We start from the raw sequence: 14496 nt of genomic DNA, 5'->3' as shown, positions 1-14496 counted from the left end.
CACGTAAGAACTCCATAATGAGCCCCGCTAAGCTACAGCAGTCTCTATAAGGTAGGCTTAAAATCTCCTCTACTTGAGGTACTGAACACGACAGACATGTTTAATCATGAAAAAATATATACATAAATATAAATTTATACATTAAATATGCACATATTATCTTAATTAGCATACATACACACACTGTCTAGAAAGCAGTAATTATGTCAATATTTAAATGGCAGCTGGCTACTGGCTACACTGCTTCATCCTGATCCATTACTTCTAAACAGAGCACAAAAAATATACATTTTTTTTCTCTTTTTAACATTTATAGTTTGATTTCCCATTATAGAAGAGCAGGAAATGAAAAAGGCAAAATGACTAACATCAATTCATCTCTACCAGAGTCAAGGAATAACATGTCTCTGGCTTCCAGACTGTAAACTCTCTAAGGGCAGAGACCACATCTTATAAGTCACAGGAACCCCCCCCACACACACACAAAGGTCAAGCAGGGAGCACTGCATGTGAACAAATGCTGAGGATTAGGACAGCATTCCACAAGGCGGGAGTGGCCTCAAGGTTACAGTCTAGGACAGGGGCTCCCAAACTGCCACATGCATCCAGCCCCACCGCTCTACCAGCGCTTGATTCTGCAGGTCTAGGTGGGGCCCGAGATCCGGCATTTCTAACAAGTTCCCAGCTGACACTACAGCTGCTTGTTTGGGGACCACACTTTGAGAACCACAGATCAGGGAAAAGTCTTCAGGACTGCGCTATATAAATGATACCTAGAAAAGAGAAGTAACTGAGATATAGTTAGGAAAAACAACATAGGGCTTCTAGAAACCAGGGTTCCGGTTCTGGTTCCAGCTCTATCACAAAATGACTATTTAGTTGATAAACATACACACACATACCACTGAATACCACATAACCCATCTCCAAGATGAAGGATCCAGTGTAGATGAAACCTGAAAACTCAAAGACTTGATAGATCAGAAAAAATTTCAGTGTCACTATGAACCCTGAACCATATAACCTTCCCTGAAATGATCACCCTCGTATCAATGTATATTACCCGAATCACAACTGTTAAACAACACAGCTTTTATCCAAGATAAAGAACTTACAGAGCAAGCACACAAAGAAAAAAAACGCCCAATCAAACCATTGAACTATAAACCTAAAAGGAAATAACTGTTTTGCAATAACCTAAACACAAATTTTAAATTCAAGTATCTGTAAATGTGTCCAGGACAGCAGTATCAGCATTGTCTGAGAGCTTGTTGGAAATGCAAAATTTCTGGCTACCTCCTAAACCAACCGAATAAGAACCTTCCTCTTAACAAGATCCCTATTTGTAAGCACCTTAAAGTTTGAGAAGCACTGGCACAAGCCACTGGGATTTCATCATTAATTCTTTACTGTTGTTTGTAAAATAGCATAATTTAAAAGACTGAACATTTCCTGAAAAAAAAAATCTACTTCTGACATATAAACAGATAAAAGGAGAAACTGGGGAATTATTTTACATGAGAACATACATTGAAACATTATCTTCAAACAAAAACTTCTATTTAAAATACTTTATTACTATGAAATAACATACAATTAAAAGGTGACATCACCTAGCTCAAATCTCTAACTTCAGAGCTGACTAAAATGAGGTACAGGGATGCTAAGTGGTTTGGTTAAAATCCAATAGTTTGTCATGGCACAATGGGCAGTGAAATCCAATTCCACTGACTCCTACAATAAAATACTCTTTCTGGTGGGAAAAAAAAAAAAAAAAAAACTTAAGTACATTTTCCTGGACCAAATCACACAGTTAACATAAAATAGAAGTGTAATTTTTAAAGAATAAAATATCTACACAAAACATTTTGAAGAAAATTAGCAAAAATGTACATTAGTATATGTGTTTTATTCCATAAAAAAAAGAGAGAGAAACTTTCAAAAATTGGAAGAAGTAGAACTGAAAATTGACTACTTAATATGGACATAACGTTCAAACATACGATTTTCAAAGGATGACGCCACATGTCATTTGAGTGGCAGCATCTTTTTGATGAATGAATCTGGAACACTTATTTTTAGAAATACCAAAAGTTTGGCTCTGTTACTTAAATTTTACTATACATTAGTTAGCAAAACCTCTTCTTACCATCAAAGAAGCTCTTGGCTCTTAGGTAACTGACACTGAGCCTAAGAACTGAAAGTTTGTCCAGCTTATTAATAACATCTTGTGGAAAAGGCAGCAGACTAGCCAAACGGTCCAACTCTGTATTAAGTCGGTCTCTATGTCGCTTGGAAGGATTTGACTTGATTCCTTCAGCTGGGATCGGCTTGACACTGAAAAACAAACAAAATACCACAAAATACTTTAAAATACATAAAGCAAAAATTTCTATTGCGTTATAGCTCCTCAAATATTTCTCAGATAAAACAAACACTAAAATCTACTTCAAGTTAACATAAATCCTTTCAAAATGCTTCGTTCATATCTTAATTAAGAAAAACAATGGAGTGGGTAAAATTCTTCATGTTTATTAAAAGCTTATGGGCCCATCTTAAGAAAATGCTGAGTACATCTTATGTACCTCATATCTCCTTTACTTCATAGATTTGTAGTATCATGATTCCCAATAAAAAATCCTAGTGGATTTTTCTTCAACCCCAGACACTTTTAGGGAAAGAAAGAAAAAAAAAGAAATCTGCAATAAATTATGTGAAAATTATGCTTCTTTTGCTATCTTCTACAAGGAGCATCTTGGAATCATTTCTGATGTGATAGATAAGAGGTGCCCTAAATAAAAAGTTTAGCTTTATCACCCCCAGCTTCCTCTATTTAACAATTTCATCCTGTCGGCGACAAGTATTCAAAGCCCTTCTGGTACCTCCAGTTGGTTGTCCAGGCATCTAACTGGGTCCTCCGATATTAAAAAAAATTGACTTTGGTTATTTGTACTTGTTGATTGACAAACATCAGAGGTTAACTGTGATCACCGGCAAATTTTGCTTTTAGGACTGGTCCATAATTCTACTTTTTAGCTTTCACAGTTAATGTCTCAATTAGAAAATTCAATGAAACCCCAACATTTAGCATGATTTTCATATAAGAGAAAAGATATTTACGGTTAGGGGTAGAACTTGGGTTTAGAAATGAGAAACTGGATAACTTCACATAAAGGCCTTAGCCAGGACTTCACAGCAGAAATCCATTATTTAAAGTGAATTTACAGATCATCAGACACCCATACTGAAATATAGAGAAGATATTATAAAGCAAAGTAGATCATGCTTCTGCACCTTTCCATTTGCCAGAAAAATTCAAACTTATGCGGAGTGTTCTTAGAACAAAGACTTTTCCCCCCAGTTTTATTGAGAAGGCAAAGACATTTTCGACAATTCAAATTATAGTATCTTAAAAGTAGAAATTGGCTTGAGTATAGTGCTATTAATTTGATTTAATAGAAATATTTCTAGATACTTTCTTTTCAATGTTATATGTGGAGAACTAATACTTCATATAAAAATTAACAAGTCTATATAAAATTTAAATGTTTTTACATTGTCCCTAACAAGTAATTTCTAGAATTTGTCTATTTCTATTTTTACTACAGTTCATGTTATTTCTACAAAAATAAGAGTTAATAAATTGGTAAAGTATATGGCATATATACAAAATAAATCAGGTACTTTCTCCAGACTGTATAATTGCATACTTAATAGAAATTGGTGACTGTTTCTCTAGCTCTTTTCCCCTAATCATGCTGCATTTATAATCAAATTCGAGTTATCTTAAACTTCTTCAATTAATCAAATGACTTTCAAATTTTACCTGTAATGCATGCCTTCCTCATTCAATAATTCTCCACTGATTAATCACTTGTTAATACAAATATTTACTTGCACTTATCATGTCCTGAGTAGTCTAGGGAAACGTTCTTCTCCTACATATTCAAAAAGTGTTATAAAAGCAAAATATGTGAGCAAAGGTTTCTTCTGAAGAAAGGCTTTTATAGACAAGGTGGTATCTGAGATGGGCCTTTAAAGACGAAGGGGATTTCAGGAGGAGGCAGGACTGAGAAACGGTGAAGTGCGGTAAATCTCCTGCGTGGAGCCTGAAGCCCAGAGAGCAAGAGAGAGGAGAAGGGGGAAGCAGGTTAGGCCACATTCTTGCGACAGTGACTGCCTACCATGGGCCAATTACAGAGGAAGAGCAGTGAACAATACAGACTAAAGTTCCTGTTCTCATGAAGCTTACATTTCAGTGGCAAGACACACAAATAGATAAATGAATGAATAAACATAAGACTTTGGGGGCTGGTAAGTATTCAGAAGAAAAATAAGGCAAGATAAGGTGCTAAGGAGTGACAATCATGCTGGTTTTGACAGCCAGGAAGGGTCTCTGATGTTATGTTGCCCCGCAGACATAAATACGACCAAAGAGCGAGCCATGTGGGTATCTGATGAAAAAGTGTTTTAAGATCGAGGAAACAGTCCATTTCCCCACAGAAATGGTATAAAGTTAGACTTTGGTACCTGGGAGTCATCCTAGCTTTTAGCTGGGATTTACATGACCAGTCTTGTGTTTTACTAAGCTGACTCCAGCTATGGAGAGGATGAAAGGTATAGGGCAGCTCTCACTGAAGCTAGCGCGTCTCTCTGAAATACAAATCCGTGTCACTCCTCTGATTCAAACCTCTCAGCGGCTCTGCTCAGTCTGCGTTCCTTAGCCTAGCAAGCCAAACGCTTCTGGATCTTTCATGGCCTCCTCACCGTTCCTCTGGCCTCATTCCTCCAACCAAACCACTCTCCAGAATCCTCCTGTTCTGCGGCATCAGCTGCAACGCCCGGCTCAGTTAGATCACTTGTGTGATGTCCTCCCTGCCCTACTCACGCGATTCCTCCTGTACTGCTCCTGTACCTTACGCATCGTATGCAAATGTCTTACACAACCATTCCATTAAGTGTGTGCAGAAAGCATTTCCAATAAGTTGAAACTGAAATCTTGCACTCTTGGAAGCTTTCCAGCAATGATTATAAAACACCAGGGAGAAGACAGTAACACAAACACTAGGGCAAGACAAACTGGCAGGACCCAGAGAAGTAAAAATCACGGTAGGAAAAAGAGTCCTCAAGATACTCCTCAGTATTGCTGCTGCCTGTCCTGTGTGGGCTGCCAGTAGTACTCAGCCCTGAGCGAGATCAAACCATTTCTTTGCACAATGTCACACTGCCCACAGCTCTCATGTGTTACCATGCACATCATGGAAGATTTAGCATGAGATCAAATTTCGTAAGTTACATAACCGGTATTACATATACTTGTTTGTTGCTCTTATTACTATGTAACTTTGATCATTTTTGTATCTCTGTTGCCCAGCATAGTACCTGACATAGAGTGGACTTTCAATTAATGTTTGCTGAAGTTTTTCTGGAAGTGTCCGGAAAAAAAGTTATCAGAGCCTGACCAAAGTCAGTAATAGTATGCATAGTAAGGCCTGGCATGAGATGTTTCAACACAGCACTTTGTGCCTGTCACAAAGTTTGTTATATACCAAGACTCAAATGTTTGCTGATGGGACACAGGAAGGATGGAAGAGGAAAACACTGAGGGAGGGAGAGGTTGCAAAGGGCTGAAATTTGTAGCTTGAGGTAACAACTCTATTTCCTAATGGATGGTACACCAAACAAAGAGAAAGACACTTGAGGACAGACCTGGATGATACCAAATTTAGGTATAAGGCTGAGGAAAGGTCAGAGGCAAAGACAACAGAGGAGGAATTATAAGAAGACAGGAAAAGAACCAGGGCAGAATATTGTAAAGGTTACAGAGCAAAATCAAATGCACAGAAAAAATTAAGTAAGGTCAGAGCTGAGAAGTATCCACTTGGCATGGCATTTCAAACCCAGTGTTGTTAAAGCTACAGTAACGGACGTGACATACTTTTTCACTGATTTTGTAAAAAATATTCAGAACTATTTTGTGAAAATGTTTCACCTTATCTATACATTTTAAAGATGGACATAATAAAGAGAGTACGCTTACATCAATGACACTTGACCGGGGTTATCCTAGTACTTTTACTTTTCTATTGCCTTTAAATCAATGCCAAAATATACTGCCAACCATCTATTTAAATGAAAAGCCACAGTTGAAATATAAACAAACATCCCTGTAAGATTAGATTTGGGAGATCCGAAGTTAAACGATAGCTCTTGAAATAGACCACTGATGTTGATGAAGTGAAGGATTTATTATTTTTTTTAAACCTTACCTCAGAAACCCTGTCCCAACCTGCAAATCAAAATTGTTGTGAAATCAAAACTCTAGCTGCCTGCCTGCTGTGCTTCTGTTTTAGAAGGCCTGCACGCTACAAGTACTGCTGTTCACTAGCCCAACAGCATGTCCAATGGCAGTCTGAGCGCTATATTTAAAGCCTTTTCTTATCCCATGTAGAATGCCTTACAGGCGTCACTTGTGCCCAGTGTTGACAGCAAAATTAAAATTTTAACCCAGTTTAGTCATAAAAATTACCTTAACTATAAAAGTTTGTTTTTATAGGACATTTACCATAAAATCTCAAATGACATGCAAAGATACAGTTTCAGTAATCCTCTGAGATTAAAGCAACATTTTCTAACAGAGATTATCTATTGTAGTACTGAGTCTGCTCTAGCAGCGTTTTCCTCTCAGTGATTTAATCTACTGCCAAATGTTTCATTCCACTTACTAAAAAATTATCTTTACTTCCAGTGCTTGTACCTGAATGTCCTCTCATTCATATTTTCCAGAACCTAGGCACCCCCTCCTCTCCATGTGATACGGTACTACTCTTCACTCAAGCCAACAGCTAGGAAATTGAAATATTCTTCCATAAATCTCTGTACCATACTGCCTATACTCAAGCTATTCATTCATCATTTCCACCCCTTATTTATCTCTGAATGTAAATGTTGAATGTGTAAAGTCACAAATTATATGATTAATATGATGTTAGAGAGGTGATCTGTAACACAAATGAAGTCAAATTTCATTGGCAGGCTGAATACAGGTGAATATTTTACTTCCCTAGATGAGGCGGAAAACATCTATAAAAACTTGGCAGAATTCTAGCTGGAAGCTACTTTTAATGAGTCAGGATTCTTCAATCACTCTCTTGCTGTCACTCTATAGCTGTGATAAGTACTTTCCTCTCCCCCTTTTTGCTCTACTAAGGGAGAGGCAATAAGGTACAAATAGTTTATAGTCTCTAGGACTTGAAAGGTGAAAACCAGAACATGAAATATGCCTTAGAAATCATGGTTACTTCCAAAATCCTGAAAAAAGTCATTAAAAATATTCATTTTTACCCTTATCTCTCTCTTTTTTTTTTTTAAAAGGATTTTATTTATTTATGTGACAGAGAGACAGCCAGCGAGAGAGGAAACACAGCAGGGGAGTGGGAGAGGAAGAAGCAGGCTCCCAGCAGAGGAGCCTGATGTGGGACTTGATCCCGAAATGCCAGGATCACGCCCTAAGCCGAAGGCAGATGCTCAAAGACTGCGCTACCCAGGTGCCCCTACGCTTATTTCTTCTTATATTACTTTTTTAAGTATTTCCCTTGGAACCTACATAAAATGTATCTACCATGCCAAAATCACTAAAATGAAAAGTTTAAGTGGCGGTCAATTGTTAAGTTAGTAAATAATGCTCAAATACCTGTGTGCATGATACCAGGAAGCTCTTGTTGCTACGAGGACAAATAAAAGACTGACCTAACCTTCAAGAACTTAACGTTTTTTTTTTACCAGGTGGAGGTGCATTAGAACAAGGCAAAATCAAACACAATGTATCATACAATAATCCAGTTGCCATAAAAGTGATGCCCAAGAGTTGAGGAAAGTAGGAGCAGGTAGAATAACAGGGGCAGGTGTCATGAAGATGTGACATGTAAATCAGATCTGAAAAGACAGGTAAGTCACTTCCGGTTTCATGACCGCAGAGCACATAACTCTCCACAAAGACCCTTCTCTTCAAGGAAGTCATGCCAGACAAGGAAAACAAGAGACAGTAACAGTCTGTCTCCAATAAACCGAAGAGAGAGCTAAAGCCAGGTAATAATAAGATGAAAAATAGAAACAAAATCAATGATAACATAGAACAGGAAGAAGGAAAATGTAATCATAGCATATCACTTAGCTCAGCAGTAAATAACACTTACAGTTAAAAAATAATGAAACACCAAAAGTGTATTTAATCTAAAACAGTGATAAATATTGGGAGGGTGAAAAAAGGTGAGGGTAAAGGAGAGATGAAAAAACACTAATAACTATCATAATAAAACATCAACAGATAATACCTAATATGCTAAAAAGAAGAAAGCATGATACACATATTACTGACTTTCTTAACCGTGGATGTGGTATTTAATAGGAATACTTTCTCCAAAAAAAATCAATCAAAAAAAGGGGAAAAAAGCCAACAAAAAATTGAAAAATATAAGACAAAGCAAAACAACATGTAAAGGATACCTCAAGCAGAAAAATCTGCAGATACACTATTACTACTACTAGGACTACAACATACACACACATACAGACTCAGAATCCCAACATTTATGTTCAATTACCTACCCCTCCTCTTTTTTTGGCTATGAAATTAGCAATTCACATTATAAAGCAAAAATGCAAGGACGTAGGCACTCTCACATACTACCAATAGGAATAAATTCTCTGTGGAGGAATTTGACACTATGTTTCAGAGCATAATATTTTGCTTCACCTTGAAAGTATACATACATACCTTTGAACTTCCAAATTCCACATACAGGAATTTTTCCTAAGGAAACTAAGATTTGCATAGAAACTCATGTATCTCAAGGGTATTCCCTGAAATAATAAAGTATTAAAAGGTTGGAAATAGCAGAATTTACCCCCAAAAGAAAAACAGTTAAATAAATCATGGAATATTCACATAATGGAATATTATGCAGCCATTGAAAACAGTATTTTAAAGGAAGGGAGGGAGATAGTACATCAAGAAGATTCTAGGAAAAGACTAAGAGGAAAGAGCTTGAATGCAAATGTGGAGTTAAACACAAGTCTGGGAAATGGTAAATCATTTATTTCAGAACACTCATCATTTAAGGAGAAACAGTGGACATTCAGGAAATCCCTAATATACAGGTGTGCCATATATATCACTGAGCTCACCTGAGCAATACTGTGAGCAATAAGACCTGAAATCTGATATTCAAACTCAGGTTTTTCATTTACTACCTGACAATACTAAATCTGAACCTCAGATCTCCAGCTACAAAACAAGTAATTATACCTTTCATACTACCATTACACAAATAAAATAAAATGATGCATATAAAACACTGCACACAAATATCGCCGTAAGTACTAACAAACAGTAGATTTTGAGAATTAAACCACTGTGCAAAAAAATCCATTTTAAAAGAAGCATGGAAGTAGAGAGGTACTATTGTTAGAGATTTGCATGGTATTTACTTCTAAGTAATTGTCCTAATTATACACAATGCTAAGCACATACTATGTAAGTTTGTCTGTCAGCGGGGTAACACATTTTCCTAACCATAACTGAGAACGTAATCATATACTGCCTCTTACAGGAGAACTGATTGTTCTGTGATAATGTAAGCTAAAATTATTTAAAGAATAGACTTCATGTTTCTGTTTCATTTATATCATTAACAACCTTTACAGTTTATAAAAAGCTTTTGTTCTGTTAATTTTAGTTGTGAAACTGGCAGCGTAGGTGTTGACTATCCTGCTTTATTGGTTAAACACTTGCTCAGATCTACAAAAGCAAGGAAACTAGACCTCATCCTTTAGTTTAGACCAATACTCTTTCAATTTATTTCTCACTTTATCTTCTTTTTGCTATTTATTTTTCATAAATGCTGATAACTGAACACTCACTTACTCATTTCATAGTCCCAATATGTAAGAGTCTCTACAGTCACTATGTACAAAGTTAAACTATCTGAAAGAAAAATGATGGTGAAGCAATAATTATGTAATTCAAAAGACTTGTCCTTTTATTTTTAAAAGTTATTTAGAATGGTATCATAGTACATTTATATAAAACACTTTTAGTAAAACAATACATAATTTTATTCTACTAAGTATTACATAAATGAAGTTCACTGGACTTAAATAGGACAGCAATTTAGCTAATATAGCAAGAAAGACCACTCTTTTATATTACATAACATTATTAGTATGTCAATAAAGGAAACAGGATCATCTAAAACTGAGAAGTTATTACCAGTTCTGACATTGCATGATGGCTATTCTGACCACCATTACTGTGATTATCTTTTTTAAGTGTAGATATTATTTACTCAACACCTATTATTTACCAACAATCAGTAATAACTTTCTAGAAATACAGTAAATTGAAGTACCACTAAAACTTTCTCTGTAGTAAAAAAAAATTTTAGAAGCTATAAAAATATATACAAAGTTATTATTAGAAAAAAAGATTCTGTTTAATTCAATAGTGTGCTTTTCACCTATCTTCATGAGACAAATTAAGCATATTAACTAAGCAAAGAAAGCAAATGAAAACACTTTCATCTCCAAAGAAATCAAACAGGAACAAAATTTAAGTAAAAAAAAAATGTCTGTCTTCAAAGCAGGGTTATTACATATAGAGCAACACTTTAAGGAAAGTCACAAAAGAATCCATTGCTAAGGGTATCTTTTGAAAATTCCTTTAGGAACATGGGTCTGGTGAAAGGTTGGTTCGGATACTTTAATTTCCTAACTTAATTACTCCAAAAAGAAAGGAAACATTTACTGAGCATCTACTATGTACAAGATACTTTAGTGGCATTAAATTTAACACATTTAAGTTGTATTTCCTACAATGAGATAATTTTTAATGTTAGACTTGCCACTAGGGGGAGTTTATATTGTTTAATAAATTCAGTTGAAGATGGACTGGAAGAGCTTCAGGTTAAAGTTATCACCTACTTGACTCCAAAATTTTATGGAACTGTATATTAAAATGACTGTCTTAGTAACAGTTCTATAATTACGATAGAACATTTTTTTCTTTAAAGAAAATGACTCTCACTTAAGGGATTAAAATTAAATAGATCTCAATAGCATTTTCAGCTCAGACTGGATGTATTTTTCTGACAATGCTGGCATATTTTAGACCTCATTGGTTAAAAACTAGTAATTAAAAATTCATATTAAAATTAATGCTAGGTTTAATGGCCACATTCCTAAAACACACGTTGATTAACTGCATTATGAAGTAAACCATTTTTCATTCAGGAAAAAATTTATAATCAATTTCATGTGATTCTGTAAATGCCAGAACCAGGCTTTTCTTAGGGAGCAATGTAGTGACATTTTAAGGTATTCATATGACTAGAAGCAATGCATGGTGCTCAACAAAGATCTGATAAACACCTATACTAACTAAAAAAAAATGAAGGTGACTGTGGAAAATGCTTTATACTGTATTATGAAAGATTAAATACAAATATGTTAAAAAGTTTTAGGAAGAATATTAAAATGCTAAGATAAAATAATGAAAGGTACATCTCATATAAATAAAAAATGTAATACATTTAAAGGGAAGATCTTTAATAAAATGTTAATTAAAGCCAAAGTTGTTAAACTTTATAATGAATACAATACTAAGGCTTTTGATTTTTTTTTTAAAAAGTCATCTAGATCCTTTGTTACCATGACTAAACCTTAAAATTCATCAGCGAGATGTTCAAGTTTTCTAACCATACCCATAAAACCCCTGATATCTCTTTTTCATATTATGCTAAGTGTACTACTGTATTAATAAATACATAGAACAGGCATTTGGGATACCTCTCAATTTTAAATAACCATCAAGGACAAGGTTAAGTTAGGCAAAGACATTTTTATACAAGAAAACACTCCACAAAACGCATGCCACAGAATTGCCAAGACAGAAAACTGCTGACTAGGCAATATTCCTAATGTCAGCTATACTGCAGGATAGGACTTCCAAATTTTAATCAGTGTATTTATAGGTTAATATCCTCTGTTAATGCTAACTCTAAATCTTAAGAACTGCCATAACTGAAATTCTAAAAGGAAATTAAAACTCCAGAATAATGAAACCTAATGAAAATAATGAAAAATCTAGTTACTGGTTCCAAACCCAAACTTTAAACTGTTATTTTTCCGATCTGGATTAATGACCTAAATTGAGTTTTAAGCAAAATGTACACTTCTGATTTGTGCTGAGTAAACGTCTGTGTTCTTAAAATGATTTATGAAAATCTGAAAAATGTTAAATAACTCAAAAATCATCATTAGTAATAAACACATGAATACAGACAACTCACAGCAGTCAATCTGTGTCAAGCACAGATTTTTTTTCTGAAACATTGTTTTAAAGTATTTACCATCTTACAGAAATATCTCACCAAAACAAACAAAATATCTAAGTTTCTAATCATTCTATTAGAATTGACAAAACTTTGAAGTAGGGGGAAAAGGTAATTAAGGAAAGATGCTAAGGATCCAAACGTCTGTTCAATAATTCCAGCTCCAAATCTTTCAACTCACAGACCCTAAAACCACCTCAAAAGCGTAAGAAAGTTCCCCAAAAGGGTGGCTGAACATACAAATCCCCCATTGTATCCCGTCCACTACATTCACTCATCCCCGCTACCACCTCTATATATTTTACCGATATGATCACGCTGAGCGTTACAAAATTACTGCCAAATAAGTAAATAGGAGCGCAGCAGAAAGCCGGTTGCAGGGACCAAAAAATATCTTCACAGGAACTCAGAGCCTTTCCTGCAGACCGCACGTGTTCAGCTCTTTAAAACATCTGGCCCTACCAAGGAATGAGAATAATAACCGTCCTTTAACCTAACCCATGAGGATATTAAAAGTGGAAGGGGATTTCAAGGAGGTTTTATGTTAACTAATCACCAGCCCCACAGGGCAGGCTAGACCTGTCAACAAATTAAGACCATAGAAAAGAGAACACAGGTGCAGAAGGATGGGGGTGCGAGACGGTGCGTGTGCGCCGGGGACGGTGGGGGGGGGGCTACAATTTTTTTAAATGCAATAACTAAAAATGAAAAAAATCCAAGGCCTGGGTCTCTCCACTGGCCTCCAAATCTCGATTCCACAGACTGTGTCGGGAATGAACCTAATCTCTGGACAGCGAGGATTTGGGGGCGGGGTAGGGCCACCTCCCGCACCCGCGCAGGGGACGCGCTCCGGACACTCACGTTTTCTGCACCGGCTTCCGCCGCTTGCGACTGGCGTAGGTGATGTGGGCGCTGCTACTGTTCATGGTGCCCAGCCGGCGGTGGCTCCTCCCCGGGAGCGGGCTCAGACTGCCCGGTGCCCGGGACCCGGCAGCGACCAGGAGGACTGCAGCGGCCGGCGACGGCTTCCACGAAGTCACGCCTGCTCCACCTGCGTCCTCCCCGGGCGGTGGCAAAGACGCCGCACGCCCCGAGCTGGGGCTCCAGCAGCCCCGCGCGTCCGGGTGCGCTGCCCGGGCCTGGAGCTAAGGTGCGAGGGGCGGAGACCAGTGAGCGAAGCGGCGCAGGTGCCGTCTATACCCGCGAAGGCGGCGCAGCGCTGTCCGCAGGTGAGGCGGCCCGGGTGGAGGAGGAGCCTGGGCCGCCTGTTTGGAATCCTGGCCTGGGTCGCGCGCTGTGGCGCCGCGCCCCGTGACCGTCGCCGTGGCCCCTTGGGTCAGGGAGGCGCCGCCGCGCTGCTCCTGGGGCTTCCCCTATCCCGGGTGCTTCCCGCCTGCAGAACTCGGACTCCGGTCCGCACTCCGGTGCCACCAGCTTCCGCTCGGCTACGCGGCTGCCTCTGGTCTGAGACAGTGGTCCTGGTCACGTTTTCGGGACCGAGCGTCGAACGGACTCTCCCTGTGAAGCCTCTCGCCGCGGCACACACCGGCTGAATAGCAGAAGCGCCCCCGACCCCTCTCCGGCTCCGCCCAGCATACCGTAGCCCCGCCCAGTCCTACTTGGTCCCGCCCCTCCAGTCCATTCCCTTGAGGGCCCCACCCTCCCTGCGCGTGATGACGGAAGTCGTAACGACGCGCCCCCCCCCTTCCAGTAGCCATCTTCTTGAGGTCAAGGGGAGGATTCTGTGGAAACATTTCCAGTCCAGAAAAGAGGTGTGACAACAGATTACGTAGTAGCCAAACTCTTTGTAGCTAGAGTAGCTCAAGGACAGACATGCCAAATAGTGAGCTTAACTTCACCTATGTGAGAGTGACTCAGCTAACTTTTGGCTAAGAATTACAGTGAGCTGGCAGATAACCAATGGGACTCTAAATATTTTCCTAGAGGGGAAGACTTCATTCTGGAGGCCACATATGAGTTGAACTTGAAGGCTAAGAGTTTCCTTGGCCTTTTTTTTTTTTTTTGTCTCCATACTAGACAATATAATATCTTTTCTCCAGCCACAATAACTTCGTTACTCTATAGTCAGATTTCAGTGGGATGGAAA

At 38.0% G+C, this 14496-nt stretch overlaps 1 protein-coding gene across 1 annotated transcript in view; it reads right to left on the bottom strand.

The window, feature by feature from the left end:
- The window catches only part of AHR (aryl hydrocarbon receptor), a 46914-nt gene extending 32928 nt beyond the window's left edge, over positions 1 to 13986 (bottom strand). Inside the window, exons 1-2 of the mRNA XM_034668768.1 lie at positions 13251 to 13986; positions 2150 to 2337 (exon numbers count right to left, since the gene is read on the bottom strand). Coding sequence (XP_034524659.1) covers positions 2150 to 2337; positions 13251 to 13315 — 253 coding nt within the window. The 5' untranslated portion in view covers positions 13316 to 13986. The remainder of the gene's footprint in view (positions 1 to 2149; positions 2338 to 13250) is intronic.
- Between the last annotated feature and the right edge of the window lie 510 nt (positions 13987 to 14496).

The sequence above is a fragment of the Ailuropoda melanoleuca genome, chromosome 1 (assembly GCF_002007445.2).
Source record: "Ailuropoda melanoleuca isolate Jingjing chromosome 1, ASM200744v2, whole genome shotgun sequence".
Lineage (NCBI taxonomy): Eukaryota > Metazoa > Chordata > Mammalia > Carnivora > Ursidae > Ailuropoda > Ailuropoda melanoleuca.
The sequence above is the reverse complement of the archived record's forward strand: the minus strand, read 5'-3'. Positions and strand labels throughout refer to the sequence as shown.